This window comes from Perna viridis, chromosome 8 (genome assembly GCF_037379345.1).
Source record: "Perna viridis isolate PV_CMFRI_1.1 ecotype Kerala chromosome 8, ASM3737934v1, whole genome shotgun sequence".
In the NCBI taxonomy this organism is placed as follows: Eukaryota; Metazoa; Mollusca; class Bivalvia; order Mytilida; family Mytilidae; genus Perna; species Perna viridis.
Genome location: NC_142452.1, coordinates 12871438 through 12896498, shown reverse-complemented (window position 1 = coordinate 12896498; position 25061 = coordinate 12871438). Strand labels below are relative to the sequence as shown.

At 33.7% G+C, this 25061-nt stretch overlaps 1 protein-coding gene and 1 pseudogene across 1 annotated transcript in view; both read right to left on the bottom strand.

The window, feature by feature from the left end:
* LOC148609392 (tyrosine-protein phosphatase non-receptor type 5-like) overlaps positions 1-7920 on the bottom strand; it is a 43499-nt gene extending 35579 nt beyond the window's left edge. Inside the window, exons 1-2 of the mRNA XM_088595943.1 lie at positions 7767-7920; positions 7352-7665 (exon numbers count right to left, since the gene is read on the bottom strand). Coding sequence (XP_088452069.1) covers positions 7352-7665; positions 7767-7839 — 387 coding nt within the window. The 5' untranslated portion in view covers positions 7840-7920. The remainder of the gene's footprint in view (positions 1-7351; positions 7666-7766) is intronic.
* Positions 7921-22187: 14267 nt separating this feature from the next.
* On the bottom strand, positions 22188-24969 carry LOC148609391 (uncharacterized; annotated as a pseudogene).
* Positions 24970-25061: the final 92 nt, after the last annotated feature.

Sequence of the window (25061 nt, the reverse complement as noted above, 5' to 3'; positions counted from 1 at the left end):
TTAAAGGAAAATTGTGTTTTATTTATTTGAATATATCCTGGTACTAAAAAGAAAAGCACAAAATTATGAATATATTTCTAAATTACAGCCATCACATTTAAACATTATATAACTCCCTTCTACAGTTTTTTAAAACACAGTATTAGTTGCCTTCTTTATTCAGTATTATAGATTCTAAAATGCTAATATACAATGTAGCTACATTTGTACATTGTTACAAAAAAGTACATTGTTGTTTTACATTTTGACTGTCTTCTGTCCTTTGACTTTGGTGGTCTGTTTCTTATCAAAACTTTATGGGTATCTTTTTTTTTCTCCATTCAGCTAGATATGATCTTTAATAGACAACATTAAAAATCTTTGAATGAAAGCCAAAGAAAATAAAGGCCAAAAAAAAAATAATTCTAAGTTTCCAGTTAATTCACAATCCTTATTTCAAAGCTGACCCTTCAATATACACGTACTATATGTTTGAACAAGCTTCAAAGAAATCTGTCCTTGTACTATACAACTATAATGCTCTGAAAATAATCTACATTTATAAAAAAATAAATAAAAAGAATTTTGACACATTCACCTCCCTACTCGGTCAATGCATCTTCTTGTTTCTTCTATGTATAGATACACATGTTCAATGTACATGGTCATATCCAGAGGGGGTGCCACGGGTGCAAATGTACCGTCGATTTGCATAAAATATTTAAAATTCCTAGAGAAAATCAGCTTACATCATTTCTCCCTTTCATTTTGATAGAGAAAAATTTTTGTAATAGATACATGTATCTATATATGGAGACAAAAATGTCAATATTTTATTTTCAAATAGAATTTACCAAAACTTCTCCTTGTCAACTAAGCCCTGATAAAGCTGATGAAACTTCAAGTGAGTCTTCTCAAATTATATTCTACATTTGTGTTCTAAGCATTCAAAACCCACTTTTTAACAAAGTCCTAAATTTTTTTAATAGTCAGTGTCCATGTCAATACAACTTTTAAATTATTGTAGGACAAAAATTGTTGATTTTCTGCAAAATTTGATATGTATCAACACCAAATCACCATTTCCATCTCACAAGTAACAAGTACACATCACTGCAAGGGTTACTGCTATGTTCAAACTACAATTTTATTTGTATATCAAAAACCATTCAATATCAGATGGTAATATCTTAGGAATTCAAATTACTTCCAACAAAGACATTAAAATGTCGCCACTTTCAATATATCTCAGAAGATTAAAACAGAAAACATTTGAATCATTTCAGATCAGACAAAGATGAGATTTTTCAATGATAAGTGCTAAGTTACAGTTATAAACAGAGATTTGTTACATAATTCTAGATGACTTAGAACATTAAGTACACATTCCATTATTTCTTGTTAACAGCAAGGCATAGATTTTATCATGTACACTCTTCAACAGTGGTCAGGCTAAGTTACATCAACCATACACACACTCGTGAACAGTGGTCAGGCTAAGTTACATCAACCATACACACACTCAAGAACAGTGATCAGGATAAGTTACATCAACCATACACACACTCAAGAACAGTGATCAGGATAAGTTACGCCAACCAAACACACACTCGTGAACAGTGGTCCAGTTAAGTTACACCAACCATATTGTGAACAGTGCTCAGGCTAAATTACACCAACCATACACACATACAGATAATCATTTCAATTCACATCTATCCACTCTAAAGGAGCAAGACAACATCCAATGTCTTGTGCTTTTTGTTGTTATTAAAAGGAAAATCAGTTATCTATGATTTACAATAAATATACAATGTATCCATATACATGTACAAGTAGCATGGCAGAAGAAATAGAAATAACGGAAATTATGTTAATATGTACATGTATTTAAGTTCTTGTGTGATTACTGACCACTTTTATCTGACCACATTCATTGTTTTTTGTCAAGTAATGAGGAAAGCAACCTTAATACTGAGCAGCAAATAGTTTATATACCAAATATCATTAAACTCTGTGTTGATTCAAAACTAAAAACTGATTTGAAGAGTGTTTAATACATCAACAACAATCTAATTGTGGGAAAATAAGCATTTCCAAGAAATTGTTCTCCCGGGAACAAACTCAAGTGCAATAATAAGATTAAATTGTGTTTTAACTACATTGTAATGAAGAAATATGTTTCTAAATCTGAATCTAAGTATGCCTTAACTGATTAACTACTAATGAAATTTAACAGAAGACTGTGATTATATACAAAAAGTAGATCAGGTCTTTATGGAAATGTAGATGTCAGATACATGTACATGAATTGCAATTGTTTCAATCATCTTAGAATCTTTTCTTTTTTTCTAAACAAAAAATTCATAGTAAGTTGACAATATTCTGAGTACAATGTGGTATTCATCTGCTGGTCAACCCACTAGACAAACACTATATACAATATAGCAAGCGGTTATCTCATTTCTATGGAAAACCTTAACTAACTAGTTCAATATGTTATATTTGCCTAACCTAATATGGATTTTGACCAGGCCAATATGATGTATTGGAGGACTCAACCCATATTGAACGTATTTGGGCTAATATTTGAATGTTAGTCAATAACTACCAGTAGAGTAAATTTTGGTGTGCTGTACACATGCTCTAAAAAGTAACATTTGAACTCTGCATTACTAAGCCATTGATATCTATCTAGTGTCACAAAACAATAGACCAGGAACCATTGATTCAGTCCTTAGAATGGAACCTTTAGCATGAAGTTCACTTAACATACAATGTAATTAAAGAGTGAAGAAAGTATAATTTTGTTCATGTACATGCTATTTTTATAGCATGATCTTACAAGTCATTAAAACAGACTTTGAGTTTGCAGGGCGAGAGGCCTATTTGGACAACAAGGATAGCAGTGCTATAAATGATTTGTGACATAAATTGACCACACGATAATGGACCATTTAGAAATATACAGGCATGGGTAGCTTGTGCTCTTGTTCAACGCAGAGTCAAAATAAAATATTAAATATATACAAATGTATGGCAATTTTTCAAAGGTGGAGTCATTTTTGTCAGAGGTAGTGTTGTCCCTGTGCAATATTTTAATTTATGCTAATGAGGTTGGATATTGCATAGCTGTTTTCCAATAGTTCTATGGATGACATTTCATGCAATGTCATACAAGATTTCTAGTTAAAGCACAGTTGGTCTTCCTCTCATATTTATTTGGAAAACAGAACAAATGAAAAATCTCAGTTCATGTTACAAGTACATGTACAAATTTTATCAGATTAATTCAAAATTCAGGTCATCAGGACAAGGAACAGCTTACAACTCAGTTTTTTTTTTTAAACAGAGGATTCATACTAAAGTTCTGGCATGACTGCGACATTGAATTTGGTCCTCTTCATTCAATAGTAAACTACAAATGTAAGCAAGTGGTTTGTCCCTTCAGAGGCTAAATTCAGGTGTAGAGGTACTTAGAGGTAAGTACATCTAACTTTCTGATCCACAAGTTCTAGCAAACAACTCACAAAAAAATAATCCATATCTGCTATGGTGTCCATAGACCACATCCTAAATGCCTCAAGCTTGTAGATTTAATCAGAAAATTTAACTGAACAACCAGTTCTTGTTCAGTTTAATTTTCTGATACTGTACACTACATTAACATACATGTACTATTAGTATAATCTACACTAAATGTATACATTGTGGTGCATAACACTTAATACCATGTAATTAAATTTCTACACTAAATGTATACATTGTAGTGCATAACACTTAATACAATGTAACTAAATTTCTACACTGAATGTATACATTGTAGTGCATAACACTTAATACAATGTAATTAAATTTCTACACTAAATGTATACACTATAGTGCATAAAACTAAATACCATGTAATTAAATTAATTATAATATGGAAATGCTCTGCCATGATCTATCAAAACACCAATGTTTCACCTCAGTAATATTTGTTTTCTTGTTTATTTTCCATCCAATTAGCATTTCAATAAGTATACATGTATGTAGCTGTCTTTCAAAATAGACATGCTGCTTAGTAGCAGTACATACATGTACATGTACATTGTATGAAAGGGAGACATCTTTAACATGTCAGAAAATAGGGCATTGAGTGATACCCCGCCATGCAACTTGAGAACTACAAAATAGATTTTGCTGAAAATCAAACTTAACCAGTATTTTATAGTATTAAACACATATGCAGTTATCTGGAAACAGTCAGGGGACAGACAGGCTGACAAACAACTTTTTTGAGGGTATTACATAATACATGTGGTGGGGTATAAAAAATTGAAAAAAATGTTTTGTCATGTGTACAACATGTTTTCCATGCTTTTTACATGTCTGGAACCAACATGAAACACATGTTTATGTATAAGGATTGAATTCACAACACCAGATTGTAAATCAAGTACTTAACATGTGTTTTCCATAGACCTTAACATTATATACCAATATACATGTAGAATACATTTTTGTATGTTTTTGGGAAACATACATGTACATTGTAGATGTTTTCATCTGTATTTTCCTGCAGAATTCCAAACTGGTCCTAAACATATGAAAACTACAAATGTGTACATATCTTAGAAATATAAAAACATGGTACATGTACATTTTTGCTGTTTACAACTACATGTAACAGAGGTAATTCGATTTCCACTAGACACAATTAGCAGCTACAAAATGCATGGTCCGGCACACGATGACCAAGGATGGTCCTGATAAGACATGCTACTGTTGTTGAAAGTAAATGATTGATTGGTTTATTGCCGTTTTTAATATGGTTTGCCAATCTGGGCCATATCAAAGCAATAAAAGTGAAGAAAATACTGCCCACTTAATGTTATCCTTACAGAAAAAAATATACAAAATGTAACATCAATAACAATGAGAAGTATAAAGCACACCAATCATGACCATTAAGTTTACATTTGTAATCATTAGATTAAGATGCTGCAGTTTTGTAATATGTAAATACAAGAATTTCAAAGTACATTATATGCAGAGCCATAAAAAAGAGATTTTAATTTGAATGAGTATTTTTTTCTTTTTTTTTCTGAAGGGCAGAAGGAAGAACAAAAGGACAATGTACACTCTGTGGTTGGCTATACATTTGTACATGTACATGTAACTTGGCAGAAGGATAACAATGCAATAAAATGTAGTTCGAGACAGCTGGGTAGCAAACAATTAAACAAACAATTGTACATTAAAATGTTGCCTAATACAAAAAGGATGCCTTTAGGTTTTCCACATAGCAATCATACATTGTACCAGTGTTCTATAATTTTTCAGGAATTGAGGTTTCTTCGGGAAAAATCCATATAAAATCAACTTTCCCAGTCAATGACTGCTTTCCCAACAAAACAAATCCTTACAGCATATAAAGTTTTCAACTTGCCACAGGAAAGTGTAACTAAGTACCTAACTTCCCCTGACCCAAATTTCACTTGCCCTGGGTAATGGAAATAGGAATCCTAGAACACTGTGTACATGTAAGTTTAGGTTCACAGGTAAGCAGTTCCAGTTTTTAAGACAAGTACATGTATTTGAGTAGTAAAACATGGATTTTTCCATAAAATTATATCTCATACCATAAATACTTCTAGAACAATTAAAACTTTCCATTGTTACCTGCCTGCTAAACATGTGTCATTGGGTTTTTACATGTACCTTTAGAACAAATAAACTATTTCCATGGCTGTTTATACATGTACATGGTGTTTGTTTCAACACAACCAAACACTTAAATATTACAGAGTATTATAGCGAGCACCGCAAAGCGGTGTGAGCTCTACGGTTATTACATGTACTATCTAAATTTCCCTTAAGGTTCCCCAATATACATGTACTAACGAAAAAGTTATGTCCCGGAAGTAACAAAAAGTGACTGTCCTTACGGAGAAAATTCATCACTTCCTTAAACCACAAAAATAAAAATACGTAGGTAAAGATTATGTTTCAGTAAAAATAAATTCATCTTTTCTGATAGTTTTCGAGTCTTTCTCTATTTTTTTTACTTATTGATAGAAGTGAATATGATGTTTTTAAAAAGTTCAGAAAACACGTGGGTGTACGTACGTGTATCTCCGCTGTTCCAATGTTGCTGTTGTCAAGAACCTAACCACCTCGGAAAAAATATAGAACTCCGATTATATTATCAAAATCGAAGCATAGCTTTTCTAAGATAGGAAAGGCAATCATTTTCTTGTTTGGAATTTGCAACTGTCATCTGAGTTTTGTTTACGTCACATAATATGTGTAAAATATTCCCACCATCCGTGGAGAACTATAATATTTCCAGTATCTGTACAGATTGATCAGACCAGCCAGATGCTACAGACGCCCTTCAGGGACAAAAAAATGTAAAGTATTGCAAAGTGCTATAAAGTTATCGACCATTTTGAGAGCGTGGGGAAAGGGTGTATGGGGTTGGAAAAAAAATTTCAAGTTATTCATTTATTGAAAAAAAAACCATTAATAAACAAGACAGATTTTCAAATAGAAATATTGATTTTGTTTACTGCTTAAATAAAAATAAAAATATTGCACTTGTGAAGCAAAAATTTTCATCCGGGTCGACCCCCCCCCCTTTGTAAAGTCCTTTATTATTTTTACGGGTCTCACACAGATGGTGCCTGCATGGTAAAACTCATGGTGCTCGCTGATTTAGGCAATGCCTACCCCGTATTACATATTTTAATGGATGATGATTTACAACCATCCACTACCTTGCTGAAATGTACATGTACATGCACTGTACTGTCAACTCGACAAATGTCAACAATACTTACTGCCCATATATTAACTGTTTAACATGTTTAGTAGGTTCAGATACACGTAAGTGTACAATATGCATATCCATATTGTACTGGAAACCAACTTAAACGACATACATTTGTACATTATTCAGCATAAAAGCTTTCAAATTCTGATATGCATGTACAGAGACTATCTTGCATTTCTTTTTTACTTTTGAACACCATCATTTCCAAAACTTCTATGTTTAAACAAAAACCTTCAAATATTACACAGTAATTTGCAACTCAGCACTTATATGTCCTATACATGTATGTTGAAATTCAGAGTTAAAATGACGCGAGACTGTACTTCATAACAATATTTTTTTTAAATGTTGTAATTTATGATTCAAAGAAAACATGCATGTACACAAGTAGTACATGAGCCATATGTACATTGTGTGTACATCTTTGATGTACTATAAACATGTTCAGTTTAGTTACATGTACATTTGTATACAAATTGTACATGTATTTCTAAAAACTCCTCCATTGCATTTTATAAGACTTCTAAGTGTTCAAAACCAAATAAATATAATTACCACAACAAGTATATAATCAATAGGTATGGGCTTTGGTAAGTCGTAGACCCCAACTGGTGCATATCTGTTCACATAAGACCTCTTGGTCCGCCCACTCTTTTCATGTCTGGATTCTCCATCCTTCATCCAGAATCTTTCCACGTTTCCAAGGTTTGAAATTATTCCATTTTTTAGTGAAAGTCGGTTATTTTGGTTTTCAAATAGGTGTGTTGGCCATTTCTTTATTACGTTTCGTTGCAAAAACTTGTCAAGCACTGACAGAAATTGTGTTGATGATGCTGCAATCGGTTCCAACGAGCGGCCATATTCAAGACCTACAAGAAAATCAATTGAAATTCATAACGTGAAAACCATACAAATATACACTGACATGTAAATTATATGCTAAGATTCAGTACTACATATCAATTCTCACCTCCTCCAAAACAAATTTGAATGAAAACGAAAGCTGTCCGCAACAACCACCTCTTGGAAGCGGGTAGGCCCATATCGCTTCAGCAGCCTGCCATTTGTGCTTGTTTACAAGTCAGTGCTCGATTCCGCACAAGAATATAGTTCTTAATATCTAATATATGACACGGATAACATGAATATTGATTTTATTTGAAGCCATATATTCAACACCAATAACTATATAATTTATTTATTTCGCATTTGGTTGATTGTTGTGCACTGTCAAGTGTGTAATTATTTCTATTTGTTAATTATCAAATTCGGAATCTTCTTAAATTCATTCTTACTTGAATAATATTGTGACGTGTAAATATAATAATACAAAATACCTTCTCATGCTTTATTTTCTCAGTTAAAATTTGCGTCGGGTAATAAAAAATGCTTTGTAGTAAATGTGCTTCATTGATGCAATTTATGCAAATAAGAGCGGATGAATTTCTATTTTCATTTTCGAATGAAGAGCCACGTTCTACTTTCGCTTTGATGAAAGTAAACAACAATAAACAGTCTTGAACAAAACGTTAACATTTTAGTATTGTTTAAAAAAGAAATAGACATAACAGTTTAATATAAACCATACACACTTAAGTGTCAAAGATCTAACGTGTAATATTTGTTTTTCAATATGACCACTGTCATGTATAATAATATATAATAAGACCAATATATGCGTGTATCATCAAACGAATTCAAGAGAAAATCAACAGTACAGTGCATTAAGTGTTTTTGTATAGCTTGTTCATCGAGTTTTTTCATAGGAATGTTGAAGTTGTAATTATGCTGTTATTTTAAACATATTTTTATTAAATCATACTATCACAGGCAAATACAAAAAGTACATTTTATACATGCAACTCAAATTAACAAATGGTAGAAATCGGGCAAAGTTCAGGGTAAACTTGCAAGAAAATGCTTATAAATCAAATGCTATGTGGAATTATTTATGAATTGACGAGCAAAACAACAACAACAACAACAAAACAAACAAACAAACAAAAACACAAAAACAATCCCCCCCCCAAAAAAAAAAAAACAACAACAGAATAAATGGAATTACATAATTAGTGAAGAGATCTCATGCAGGACATAAACTCAGGCATTATTAACCTTAAACTTTTTATTAAAAAATTCTTATAACATCAAGAAAAACTTCTACGTTTTGTTCAGCTTTAGAGCATTTGAACCATACAATACGTTTACAGTAGTAGGTACATCAAAGCGATAGCAAATATAGCTTAGTTTCGTAAAAGAGTATACTTTTGACAAAAGAGCAAAAAACGAAGTTGGTTCGACATGATCCTGTTGAAGTACCTTTATCTTTCATGTTCCTTTGTGTCTGTTAGATAATCTTCAATGTTTTTTCAGCGTTGTGTGACGGGAGAGCATGATTTGACTCACAAAATTATACTCCGACACTGAGGACCGAACCCTAGACCGCTCGATGACAAGCCAGCGACAAACCGATTCGGCTAAAGAATTAATCCTTCAGCCAAGTCAATTAACTGGCTATTTAAATCTCACTACCTACTACAACGCAGGTAGGCCGTCCTGCCACATTTCCCCCACCTTAACAGTCTTCGTACCACGAACGACTCTAACACTAGCTCAATAGCTAACTAAAACCCGTGGGTTTTTACTTGGGCGCCAAATGTAACGGGAGAGCATGATTTGACTCCCAAAATTATACTCCGCCACTGAGGACCGAACTCTAGACCGCTCGATGACAAGCCAGCGACAAACCGATTCGGCTAAAGAATTAATCCTTTAGCTAAGTCAATTAACTGGCTATTTAAATCTCACTACCTACTACAACGCAGGAAGGCCGTCTTGCCACATTTTCCTCCACCTTAAGAGTCTTCGTACCACGAACGACTCTAACACTAGCTCAATTGCTAACCAAAACCCGTGGGTTTTTATTTGGGCGCCAAATGTAACGGGAGAGCATGATTTGACTCCCAAAATTATACTCCGCCACCGAGGATCGAACCCTAGCCCGCTCGGTGCAAGCCAATGACAAACCGATTCGGCTAAAGAATGAATCCTTTAACTGGCTATTTAAATCTCACTACCCACTACAACGCAGGTAGGCCGTCCTGCCACAGTTGAAAGGTTTTACAGGGTGGAGGTGCTAACACAAGGTTACTTTTGAACAGATATTCGTTAAAGAAGCATTGTTCATTCACAATCTGGAATGTATTTTTGCTCTGATCGTGTACCAGTTTGGTAGAACTAGGCTTCTGAAAGTATCAGTGAAGTTAGAATTCTAGCTTGTTAACATTAACGAATTTTCAATTTATCCCAAAGGACGCATGTGTTGAATTTAAGTCAACAGACGTTGACACTCTTACTAAATTACTTAGTAAAATTAATATAAGGAAAGCTACAGGCGTTAACAATATCTCATCTAAGATTCTGCGTGCTTGGACTCTTGTTCTTAACATAAAAATTGCATTTTTAATGAAAAATATTAGTCCATGTGCTGGGAGGATCCTCCGTGCAACCCCTCCACTCCTCTAATCAACTATTTAGATACCTTTATACGTCCCATAACCGAATCAGTTTGTCGCCAAATAATATTCTCGGATTCTTTTACAGTATAAGCCCATATTTATACCTCAGTGGGTCAAAAAGCCAAGATTTTTGTGACTCAATTGTTTGAGAGTCGAACCGTCCTGGGACAGCATGTGTGAACAAACTAAACAAGTTGAGGTATTAACATGTAGCCCAATGTCTCAGCTTTACAGTGGTACCTATAAAGGAGTGGTGACACGGTTGGAAGGGGGTAGGGGGTAAAATGCAAAAAATATATACCTATCCCACCTAAAAATGGCTTAAATTGAAATATTTTTCAATGTCAAAACCCCCTAGAGTATTTATGCTTCAATAGAAAATGTTTTTATTTTGTATTTTCTGTTTAGAATCATCACAATTTATACTTCTGGGGTTCTTTAGATGAAAAATCAAAAGTGTCATTTTTTTAAATTTTTTGATAAATTCCATGCCCGTAGCCAAAAATGTTCAAGGGGGTGGGTAACGTTGAATCGGGGTACGACCTTCACGGCCGGGGGTCTGTTCGAGGCCCCAGAAGCTCTGGGGTATTTGGTGCAATATCCTGCAATCTAGCCATTTCCTGGCACTGTTTTTGTATTTGAGAAAGTCCTGCTTTTTAACAAATTTCTTTAAAGATGGACATAATTTTCTATTTCCTTTACATCTGTATACTTTTACTTCAAAGTTTTACGCAACTCAACATAGCAAAAAAAGTCAAAATTTTCAAATATGTAAGGCATTAATGACATACTATTAAACATGGATTAAAAAAAACAATGATACAACAATATACATTTTTGTAACATTATTTACTATTCAAAATGTAATGCAAGTGAGTAAATACAATATATTTGATTCCAACACTATCATCTAAGCTTATGAATTAGGGAATACTTGAGATTTCCCTTAATGTGTATAAAATGTGTTAGAATTAGAGAATTTCCTATTCACCATAAACTAATATGATTTAAAAATCTGGTGAGGGGACTTTAAATCATTTTACTGCAATACTTTAATGCGTGAGGGGTTAAAACTCCAGACACTTAAAAGTGAACCTCAACTATAACAATCCATAATCATGTTAAACTAAAATTTTACTGTTTAAAAATATGAGCAATCTATACAACAAATAGGGTTTGGGAACATTGAGCTACAAAAAATAGTTTCCCATTATCATTGAAAATGGTCAATTCTCATTTTAAAGTTTAAACAGTATTCAATACTGACCCCTAATATAGTTGTTTAATGCAAAAGTTACATATTTATCCTTTTTTAACATATACAGACAAATGAGAGCAATACTAATGAAAGCTATGACAAAATAAAACTAATCACTGAAATATGTGTGTTTCAGTATGTTATGTACTTCATAGCTTACATATTTAACTTTATTTTTGATTAAAAGGTTTAAAGAACCTTTAAAATATATATTATAATAATTCTACACTGGACTTAGTGGTATTGTTTGCCTTAAATTGCTACCGAATAAGGCTTTTCCCCTAGAGGTAGTTCCCAATTTGAAATCAAAGTACTCATGTACTGAATCAATTTATAACATTCGTTTGAATTTTTACGCCACAAATAACAGTCAAATTGCAAAAATTGGGCGTGATGAAAGGAAATACGGACCGAATTCAAAACATAAGTTTATTGTTGTAAATGGTTAATATAGAACCCTTTGATTAATTCTTAAATTCGCCATTCAGATTACGAAGGTCATTACCAAAAACACACACCAAATCTATGATGCATCGTAGCAGTGCGCCAGTTTGCGTAGTATTCAGGTTTGATGTCGGTTTACATGGAACACTTAAATGAATGAACATAACACTCTCCGACATACTGCGTAATTGAACAACAAACTACTGTTTTGGCTTTCCCCAGTTTCTAAATTTTCAAAACAAAATTCAATTTATCGACCTCCAGGTCGAAACTGTCTGACAAATTATTCAAACTTCAGCCGCCACAATCATTGAAATAATTTATCTCCTTGGATACATGCTCCTCTCAACTGGCTACATTCCTCAGTTAAAAAGCTTAATAGCTCAGGTGCAACAAGTTACCGCATAGACACCTATGTGTCATTTAAAATGTTTAGTGTCTTAGGCGCCTAGTCCCAGACACACGTACCTAAACGTAGTCTTATAATATACTTTCAACAACTATGTCTGGTGCAGATACTAGCTATGCACTTTTAATGCCCTGGAGCACCCGCACCTCTATTATCTTCACATATGCCAAAAAAAAAAACCCCAATAGAATGATAATTACAAAAAGCAATATCACTAGACAGCAGACCGACACCATCCCGAGAAACGCATTATCAAAATTCCTGTGCTATCATCTAAGCAATGTTTCATTTTTAATTGTCATCTTCGGGCTTCTGATGTCACGTGGCAGTAATCATTATAATAATACAAGATACAGTGAGTGATACGTCGGGATGGTTTCGGGATTTATGCTACCCTTTTGTACAACATTTGGCCCAAAGGTGAGCGGCAAATGATAGCATGGAACCCCTTTCTCTATTTTCCCCCTTTTCGTAAATATTTGGATCCGCTAGGACCTGCATGAAATATGATGTCAACTTCGGCATTCCTCTTTTTATTTAATCTCTATGATTAATGAATATTTATAGCCTCACAGGGTTTTCATTTCCAGATGAAAATTGAAGTTTATTATTCGTCTAAATAAATAGACACCTTGAACATATTGACAGTGAAAGAATGGTTGCTTAGAAATAAACAAGTACCGATAAGAGGTTAGAGGTCAACTATTTTTAATTGGATCGTTAAACAGCATATTAAGTTCACAGTAAAAATTGTTTATTTGGTTTGTTTATTGGCGTAAATAACGTAGAATTGAATTTGATATATTAGAAATACCTGTAAAATGGACCTAACTATCTGTATTGAACCTAAATGGGGTTTGGCAATGGGACTATCTAACTGCGGTAGTATAAGATAATTGCAGATGCTATCAGGCTTTATAAAAAAAAAGGCTCTGGCGACTACTGTATCAATGCCAATCTTCGGTCTAAATTGGATCAACTCAATTAAAATCTTGACCTTAATAGTCAGACTTCAATCTGAATTGCGAGTTTAATAGTGCTTATTGGTTTTCAGGTGTGTGTGGGGGGGGGGTGGTTCGTCCGAACCCCTCGAGCTACGGGTATGAATTCTGACTACGAAAATCTCCAAAATTCATCAAAAGAACCCAGAAGTATAAATTGTGATTATACTAAACAGAAAATACAAAAAATAAAATAAAATAATAATAATATCATTTTCTACTGAAGCATAATACTCTAGGGGTTTTGACAATGAAAAATATTTCAATTCAAGCCATTTTTCGGTGGGATAGGCGTACATTTTTTGCATTTTAACCCCTAAACCGCAAGTGTTTACAATAAATTTTAACATATTTATAAGTGATATTTTTTGTTCCACTGAGCACAGTATTTTATATATCTACGCTGATGATAACACCTTGTCTAATGCTGATTATAATATTAATAATTGAATACATGTTCTTCTTGAAGGAATGCAAAAATCCGGCCACTGCTGTTGGTAACCCCGGGTAAACCTGTTCATTCCAAAGCGGTGCTTATCGCAAATACGGTTGTTAAACAAGTTAAAATAGATCTGAGGTGAGTTAACAGTATTGTTGTATTCGATTATATTAATGAAATGAAAAGTATTAATTACTGTGCTACATCAATTCTCAGTCAATTGGCGAATGTTAAACTTCCAATAGTTTGATAAATGTTATAAGTTGATAAGATGTGTGTGTAATTCATTTAAGTCTGGACTCTACACTAACGTTGATAATTTTGACTATTATTAATATCACTCTAACGATGGGGTCAGTGAACCTACTAGTATGGTATTCGATACATGCATATTTGTTATTTATGAAAAATATCTGTTTTCAAGAGGAAATTAGATTTTTTGTGATTAAGTGGTATTACTTTCACAACGGTTGAATTACAGTTGTGTGCTGGTGTAATCGTCAATATAAAATATGTTCGATGATAAATATGGGAAAATTTTAAACCTAACAAATTATTTTAGTCCATATAATTTAACAACATATATACAATCCAAAATTAAAATGATTGCAATTAATTTCATGAATATCCTAAATGTGTATTACGCGCGTAAGTATTTGATTTTTTATAACAAGATATTAAACTAGCCAACATGTGCTGCATGGTCTGTTTCAATGCACGTGAAGATTTCTATAAAAAATGTTTTTATAACTAAGACCTTCCGGACAACTGCTGTGTTTTTACCTGAAATTCAAGTTTTGCACAACATGTTTTTAAAGTGAACCTTTTTAACTAATCTATTAACTTTCGGGAAATACATACATCGAAATTTTCGACAATGGCAAATCCAGATTTATAAAATGGTAGGGGTCCAATCCAAAAATTTCTAAATGGTTGTTCAATTTGCTCGTTTTTTTTCCACATTTTGCACACAATTTTCCAACGAAGAGACGAATCCAACTCCGCCTTTCTGAATCAACCTAACACGGATAAAAATAAGTTACAAACAAAAACTACAAATACATGTAACTTTTTCCGACGCAGTCGGTGCAGTTTCGCTTTTTAACCTTCGACCTTAAAGACCTCTCCCGTAGAAACGCAAGTCACCTGATCGCGATTCTGTTTCTCGATTGACCACATACTGAAAACTTAGTGGCGTTTGAAAAAGAAAATGCGTGCCACGTGTTACTGCAGAAAGTTATACGTAAAAAAGAAAACAAATTTTACTGCGTCGACTATCTTTTTAAAGATAGTACTTGTTTTGGTTTATTTTTAGTGGTATTTGACCATTTTGGTATCCGGTAAAAAAAATAAACGCATATACGGGGTGTGTTCATAATGAAACAGAAATTGTTTTTTTACACGAAGGTGATACATTATGCACATGTACATGTACTGTTGTTAGTGTTTAGTCTGGGCACATACAGCGTATCACAAACTCATGCAATGAACTTTGAAGGTTTCAACGTTCAACTATAATTATTATAATAATCAATGTCTACCCTGCAAAGCAATGTGTAACCAAAGAGACTAAAAAAAAAAACCAAAAAACAAAAAAAAAAAAAAACAATCACATGACTATGCAAATCATTTTTTTCTTATTAATATGCATTATTTTCCATTTCAATGCAAGATTATTTCATTAATATACAATGTATTTTATCATAATGCAAGATTGCTTATTATTGAAAAGCAAGAAATTTTTATTCGTTTGTAAAATGTTTTCATTAATATGCAAATATACGTGGACCCTCCCAGGACATGGACCATATGCATATAAACCAAAAAACAAAACAAAAACAAAACAACAAAACAAAACAAAAATAACAAAAAAAAAAACAAAAACAAAAACAAAAAAACAAAAACAAAAACAAAAACAAAACAAAACAAAACAAAGCAAAATCAAACAAAAAAAAAACGGAAGTGTGATCGCACCTTTTGGATACTATTAGACATTGAGCTGCATGGGATAATATGACTGTGTCCATATTTTTTCATTTGTCACAATGTATATCACAGGATAAAAATACCTATATATAACAAAACCTGGGGTTTTGTTGATACAATATATAACGAGAATGGATATATTAAATATGTCAAAGAAACAACAACACAACCGGAATGTCAACTCTAGTCTTCAATGAACCACAAGGAAACCCTTACACCACAGGGCAGGCTGCAGCTAGCCCCAAAACAACATTTTAAACAAATACAGTGAAATAGTTGCCCCTATATACTTCAGCAACATAAATGTAAACTGAAAATAAATTCCTGACTTGGGACAGGCGCAAAAACGCGGCGGGGTTAAAGTTATTTGGCGTAATCACAACCCGATCTTTTTGAAATCTGGCAACTGTTGAAAATATACAACGCAATTAAATACACTTTAATATTAGTTCGATAAAGGTATGAGTCGCTTGTGAAAACAGAAATAATGAAACTGATTATACTTTACACAAATGCACAAAAAAAGACTACCATTTCAAGATGGAGACCAATCGTTCTATCAGAGCTTCAATACTTCCAGGCATGTGGACCACTTCCCTGGACTTGACAGACGCTTATTTCCATATTCCAATATGTCCTTCTTACCGAAAATTTCCTTGTTTTATCTGGAACAACAAAATTTACAAATTCAGAGCGTTACCGTTCGGCCTCTCTACTGCACCTCCAGTTTTCACCAAGGTTATGCAGACTGCCATAGCTCATCTTCACTCTCAGACCATTCAGATTCATTCTTATCTAGACGATTCTCTGTTGAAAGAACTTTCTCGCGACCAACTTCTCATAAACACGGATCTAGTCATCAAACTGTTTCTTTTCCTGGGGTTCCCAATGAGATCTGATTCTTTCTCAGGACTTTACTTTTCTGGGAGAACATTACTTAACTCATCTAGGACTAGTTCTACCTTCCCAGGAAAAATTTCAGAACCTCAACTTGAAAATTCATCAGTTTCTTTCTCATGAAACAGTTTCTGCTCGCCCATTTTTTCAGCTACTAGGTCTCTCGAACTCTTTAGCTGATGTTGTTCCTCTTGGTCGACTACACATTCGACCTCTCCAATTTTATCTACTTAAACATTGGCATCCGTCTTCTCAGAATTGGGAATATCAAATTCCAATTATTCCTCATGAATTGTCTCCACACCTTTTATGGTAGACTGTTCAGGAGAATGTTTTGAAAGGCCAGCTTCTGTCCCTGTCCTTTCCAGTTCCCAATCAGACTGTTCACAGATGCCTCCAACCTCGGTTGGGGCGTATCTGGAAGGACGTTCAGTATCAGGGGTCTGGAGCCAAGACTTACCGAAAGAACACATAAATTTTCTAGAGATATAAGCAGTTCTTCTGGCAATCTCTCATTTTCAGCATATTCTGCAAAACAATCTTGTTTCTTGCATCCGACAATACGACGGTTGTTGCTTACTTAAAAAACCAAGGAGGAACTCGTTGTTTCAAGCTTTTTCTTCTTGCAAAAGAAATTCTTCTTTGCAACCAACTTCAGCTTTAGCTAGTAGTTCGTCATGTTCCAGGGAAACTCAATGTCTTAGCAGACCAGACTCTCTCTATTGAGAACTCTAGCCCCAGTGAATACAGAATGGGAACTTCTCCAGTCAGTATTTCAAGCAATAACTCTTCATTGGGGGTCTCCTCATATAGACCTGTTTGCAACAAGTCTCAACTTCAAACTTCAAGTGTTCGTGTCTCCTGTCCTGGACCAGAAGCTTATGCAGTAGACGTCATGAGTTTTCCTTGGGAAGGAATAATCTCTCTCTGTCTTCAGAACAGCCATGACTGGTGAATCAACATCAACTGTTATCACATCAAGTAAATTAACGTCTGCTGAAAATGGACATAATACCTTATCATCATTTCTGGCTAATGGAACAATATGTAAAAAATCATGACACTGTCTGGTCTTTGACCAGCTAATGTGAAGTTCTATACCTTGCGTATCAAAGTGAACGTGACTTCTAATAGCTCTCTCTTCTTAAAGGACTTAACAGATGAACTTAATAAATTTGAGGCTCTTAGCATGCCGAAAAACGCAAATATAAGAAAGACCCACATACATGCTTCTATAGGAATAGTAGTGTCCAATAAAGATACCATCTCCTTTATATATAGTAAATTGCAATTTTGAAATAGGTAAATGACTGTTAAGTCTAGAAATACCATTAATGGTTAAAGAAACGTCAAAGGTATCAAAAAGCAGATATATCATGACCCAAAAGTCGACTTAAAGTCTTTAGACCAGACACATAATTCTTAACTGATCCTAGACTAAGTAAGAGTAATCAAGGGAACCAAGGTTATAGCGGTAATCAAAAGAATGTAATCGAGGGACAAAAACCAGACATGGCAAACAGACATACACAACAAAGAACATAAAGTAACTAAAATCATACATACAAAGTAACAAAAGTAAATGAGCAACTCGGAATCCACTAAAAACCGGGAGCATGGACCAGGTGCACCGGTAGGGTAAGTGTCCTCTGCTTTTCTAGAAACACCCGCCGAGTTGCTCATAAAAAGTCAAGTCCGGGGTAGACAAACGAGGAAAGGAAAACTATGACCCGTTGAATAAATCAGTTTTCATGGTGCTGAAACTGTGTTATAAAAAGCATATATAATAATCTAATAACACTTCACCTGAGTACGGAAATGGAACAAATTTGTAATAGCCACAAAATAGTGCATAAGAACGCAATTGTGTCTTTAAATTATTCCTTGTTCCTGGTCTTAAAGCCGCCTTTCGGTCGCCCTCATTGCCTTCGAAATAACAGTTCTGCGAGCAACAGTGTCTGTAAAATATTATATATCATAATAATCTTCCTTATGAAGTTATTAACAGAACATTCTGTGGAAGTTAAACCATACTTTGATATAAGATGATTAAAATGTTGTCTATATCTAGGTTTTAAGTTCCCGCGGTATTTATACTTTCTCAATAAACATAGCATCCTTGTAATAAACAACCTTCCGCTTCTTTAAGTCCTTATGGCAAAAGCAAGTTGTTCTCCTACTAACTGCTGTAACTGGTGTTTTGTGCATTTTGAATTTAGCTCGAACTGTTTTAAGCAAATTTCTGAAAACCATTCTGACACAATTTGTAAATAAAACTTAACTTACTCCCAGAATGGAGAGCGTAGGTACCAGTATCGCATTGCAAAACATGGAGGCTATAAAAATATAGTGCATTTTCTATTTGCCTCTCTACAAACTAATGATTTGTCAAAAGATATGAAGTGACTTATAAAATACACCACACTGTAAGAAAAGGATGAGTGCAAAAAGAAAGTGAAAGTAGAGAAAATGGCAATTTATAGTTCAAGACTACTTTTCTGTCCGATCTTCGTGGACTCACCCTACTTTCTTTGCGGGCAACTGTTTTTTCAAATGCCCTTAGAAATGCTACATAAGTGAAAGTTTAATTGAATCAATTTACATATTTTTTTAAATCCTAAAAATTTGCACTCCACTATAGAAGTCTATGGCAAAATTAATACGCCACAGACCCGTACTGCAAATGCGGGAAATAGTACCGCTATACCGTGACTGAAGGAACCTAGATTCCATCTCCAGGTCTCACTAACCACTTCCGGGTCAAATGCCCCCCCCCCCCCCCACCTATGTGGTACCAAAAACACACTGAACCCTGACATATGCATTGTAAGTGCATTATTTGTGTGTATTCTGATTAAGAGTAGTCAAAATAAAGTTGAGAATGTGTACTTTAAAACCATATATGTAATATATGGTACTACAAAAGTGTATGAATATAGTTTACATGTGTGAGTAATTTGCCTCCATGTTGTCAGTTAGCAGAAAAAGTAAAAATACAGATTTTCAGTATTATTTATTCAAGTAAATTTTGTGAAGAATTTCTACAATCATCGTACCATTAGCATAATGATTTATTTATCCGTATTTTCCTATCTTCGCAATGGTACGCAACTTTAAGATGTCATTTGTTCTGGGAATTTACAGTGAAACTTTGAAAAATACTTTTTTCACATGTAAAGTTATGGACACGTTAGAAGTGGTTAGTGAGACCTCGGGCAGGGTCAATGACAGATCGTGTTATCTCCCATTGACCGCAATGTTCATATTTATTTGGTTACATTGTTGTTATATTATGTCGGTCAGACACTAAATAGAGCTTATGTTTATCATTATATATTTCATGCCGACTCTGAATAAAACTTATTAATCTATTTATATATTTACGTAACACGGGGACTTCATATGATATACATTAATTAAATTACTTAAACTATCTGGTAACAGTTAATTTTATTTCACGTTTGCAATTCATAAATAAGTTTCAAAATTAAAAACAAGCGAATCGCAAATCGATATGGAAACCCGAGCTTTAATATCGTCGTTGAAACTGAAAAATATTTTTATAAACTATATCGTTTATGGCTTTTAGGTCCGGAGTGAAAACCAGTAACACACCGAGGTTTACTTTTACTTAACTGGTATCCTGCTTCGTTGAGCCATCATAGGGGAGGATACATAGGAGGACCAGTTTAAGTTTTACAGATGTTACTCATAGACATAACGGTATTTAAAGCAACTTTATCGAAATAACAAGAAAACAGCTTTAAAATAAAGAACAGGTAAAAACATTGTATGAATATGTTTTGTTGACCATTTACCCGGTACTGCAAAAATTTCTATGTTAAAGAGGGTTAAGTCTTCTATTACATAGTTCTATTCTAATAAATTTTACCTGATTACCTGTGCGGATTGCATGATTCACCAAAAATAGATACAGAATCAAAACAAAACCACGCCTGACATGTATGTTGAAATAAGCAATTTACTTTAAAAATCCTTGAATGTACTCTGATTTGCTATTTTTAATTTTGGGATTCTCTATAAGTTAACATCAGATTTTAAGTTCTTTTATAAATATAAGTTGTACATATGTCAAATACACAAAATGTAATAATGTTTTTCAATATTGTGTGGTAGATATATAATGTAATCACTGTTTCTCACTAACGGCGTGCAATTGACATTGCTAAAAAGTAAAAAATCAACTTTCTTGTGTAAGGCCGAGTAGTGCTTTTTCTGAGAGTTATGTCTTAAGTTAGTACATGTATATCCAAATGTGTTTGTACATCATGCTATGGATATTGAATACACATTTATTCCACTGTGTCTTGTTGCCACAGTTTTAACATTTTTATTAGATCAAAATATCTGTTACCACTACTTTAACTTTGTTTTTCTTTATATCTGTGTTTCGGTGCATTATATTTCTTTGATAAATGATGATGACAAATGTATAATAACCAAACAAAGAGATCTGAAGCTTAAGTGAATTAGATTTTTTTGAAAAAAAATAACATGCAAAGATTACCTGCGATTTGGTATTTCTCATTTTCTGTGCATTCTTTTAAGAAGTCATGTCTGTTTTTGTCTCAAACGAAAATAGTTACAAAGAAAGACGCACAAGTGTTGTTGTTTTTTTTTAAATAACAGATATTAACGGAAAAAAAATAGAAAAAAATACAGCAAATCATGATGTATTTTCCACGGAATATCAGTTTGAAATATAGGCCTTAGATGTAACGAACATTTTAATGAAATAAATTATCAACTACATGTATGCCTGGAGTCACATTTTAGAAGTTTTCGTAATAGTTTTTTTTCTTATCATGGGTAAGTATGAATTGTTTACACCTTTTCACAATTGCAGCATAATTCACACATAATTTAATTTTATGAACTTGAAATGTGATATTATACTGTGCATTCATTTGAGTGTATTTGCATTTTGTTCCATGTAAAAATAGTACCAAATTATTGATCCATAAAGTTTTTTCAACATATTCAAGCAGATATTATCATTGGGAGGTGTAAAAAGTATGGGTATGTTACAAAATATGTTATAATTCCGGATTCAAATTGAGAAAAGGATCGTAACGAACATTTAATTTATGTAAGAAACATTTCATTGCTTTTTTTTTACCTAGAACAACACCTACACTGTTCTGTGTTACTTTTGTCAGCAATGAGGCATCTGTGTACACATTGTTCAGAGTAAGGAGATTCTCTGCATAGTTGAAAATAAATGTAACAAGTAATTGTAGCAGATATACATATTTTACTGTCATAATTAGAAATAACCACTCTAAGTAAGAAGTTATGACAGTAAAATATGCTTACTTGAACTGCATTATTTGCTATTTAAAATTGCAAATATTCGCCTTAATTCATACAATCTAACTACAGAGAAAAGGTTGTTTTACAAATAAATCATGCATCAAATGAATATAATATATATGGTAACAGACGTTTCTAAATATTTCTCCTGTCTTCAATGACTGAACTAAAATGAAGCAAATGGATTTTTTTTGATATATTTTGTAATTTCAAATAACATCAAACTTTGAAACGATTTAGAAAATTTTCAAAACAAACGTGTCAATTCATCCTTTCTTTTAAGTTAAGAAATACATGTAAATGTCATTTCAAGATTTCCTTGATTTTCTGTGCATCATAATTAGTTAACTTAAAAAGTCTTTGGGATTTGCCTGTTGGTTGTGGTGGGGTTATCATTTAGATAATGTCCTCACGTTTTCTCCATATCGTATCTGGCGGTACAGGCTATTTATACAACACTTCTTTTTTTTCATGAATGTGACCTCATAATCGTCTTCGTGTTTGTCTATCAATTTCCCAATATACCAAGTTTCATCATATATTGCAGCGACATAATCTCCAACTTCTAATATCATTTCGACACTCTTTTCTGTCTGCTCTTGCATGTCTACATCATGTTCTACCAGATTCTGTCTATCTTGTGTATCTATCTTATGTGTAACTGTATTTTGTTTGGTGTTTGTATCTGGTTCCATTTCAGTGTCTACTTCCAGACTTGTACGGGTAATTGGAGCCATATTTCTTGTACATTCAGTTCTCTATTTGTCGCAAAAATTGCCTACTAAGCAGTTCTGACAGTAACAGCTCATGTCTCACACTAAGATCTTTGATTCTCCAAGCCCTATAACAGCTTGAATTTTCATTGTGCATTTGATGGACCTTAAGCTGCCTTGTTATGTATCGATTGTTCTTGATTTTTCTTTGCAGATGGAACTAGAAACTAATCAAAACGAAACATTTTTCATACTTGATTCTATTGCCCATTGATAAAAGCCCTCAGTGTCTTGAATAATAACCTTTTCACTTCTCATTGCTTCATCTGCAAGACTTTGCATGTACCACCCAGTCTGTTGCATGGCCCCTTGCCATGATCGGCCTCGAAGTAGTTCCATTGTGCGTCTATTTTGTGAATGCTATTATGGTTTGCTATGGAGTCCAACGATTGTCTTATTTCTATATTGACTGGTAGGACTATCAGTCCAATAATGAATTCTTGATAGACGAGGGGAAATCTCTTTCAGAATCGGAATAATATCGTCTAGGAAGGCTAGCACGGTTGACGACTTGTGGGCCATTTCATCTGATATAACTAAAACTTTTGTGCACCAATTCTTTAGTATCATCTTTATAGTAAACTACTATAGGATGGAGAGTTACATTGGTTTGATTAAAATATGCACTTTGAACTTCATCAACCGACTTACAAAAATAGTTTTCAGTGAAGTCCATCTGAACTATCACTTCATTTTCTGGTAGATTCTCATTTAGTATTTGTATTTGCTCGTACTGGTTTAAACTCTTGATATGCGACCATTGAAATCTTCTATTTGCTTTCCGAAAAAGGTTATGAATACGATTTTTTCCATTGTCGATTCAACTATCTTTGTGACATACTTTTTCTTCCCCTTTTCCTCAATTTCTATTGTCTTCCATTGACCAATGGCTATTGGACTATCTTCGCTCAGTTCTTGTTTCACCTTTTCAAGAATATCTGGTGATTTTACCATTTTCTCTGGGTTGGCTGACACATTCATACCTACTTCTCTTAGAGCTTAGCTGTTAGTGCAGCATTTTGGTGCTTTGTACAAGTATGGCGGCTTATAAATGACGCAATAAGAATGTTCTTACTCCTGCATCTGCAAAATGTGGCAAACTAGAAAGCTATATTGGGGCGTTTTGATCTGAATTTTTTATAAAGGTTTCCTAGATAGTTGTTTAATACCCATGTTTGTCTTTTCTCTTTCTTTTTTTTCTCTGAGTCTCCCTTTTCTGACTCTTTAGACCCTCCTGGTTCTGCTGTCTCAGTGTCTCTTTACTACCCTTTTCGTGTCATTCTCCCTAGGCTGTGCTCGATTATTATCATCCCTCTCAAAGAATTTGATTACTTCACTTTCATAGATAGTACTTTATTTTTTCTTGTTCCTTTTTTGATTTGGTGTAGCTTAGAGTTGGCCTTCGACAAACCATTTCTACTTAATCCTGTTTTTTTTGCTAGTGATGAGGCACGTCTACTTTTAACAAATCTACCTTAGACAACTCTATGGATAGCTTTTTTTTCTAGCGGCTTTGTTGCATCATTTGTTTCCTTCAATTCCCTACAAACGGCATTTGATATAAGCAATGGCTTGTGTAGTTTCTCGCGTTGTTTGGGGGTTAGATTTGCTTTGTCCATTATTGCTTCTGTTTCTTTCCTTTGTGTTAAAGGAATGTCTGGTTTGTCGGAATTTTTTTCCTTAACCTTTGAAGTGACCTTTATGTGGCTTTGAAATTTTTCAATGCCATGTTTCTTTCTTCTTCAAGATTCTTGATTCTTGATTTTGCCTTCTGAAGATCTCTTTTCCATCTTTTTTGTGGTCCTTTTTTTCTATTTGGAAATGCAAACTGGACTTGCAGAGGTTAGTCAGATTCTCCAGTTTCGTATCCGCTGGTATCAGGTATACCATTTCTGTTTATTCTTTGGCATAAAAACGATGACGCTGTTGTCGATTTTTTTCCATTTCTTTTATTTTGTTCTTTCGTACTGAGCTCTGCAGATGGGACATAACTTGCGTGCCTCTTTGCCCTCTCTCTTGCTAAATAAGTCTCATTGTCTTTTTGTTTTAGCCTTTCTCTGTATGCCTTTTGTATTTCAGCTCGAGATTTGCCCATATTTGGCCATACAAGGAAGATCTGAAAGGGACTGAAAGGAAAATGTTTGTTACCATTAGATTAGTGCATGGTATATATGGCACATAAGAATGTGTGCATTGTTGTGAATTT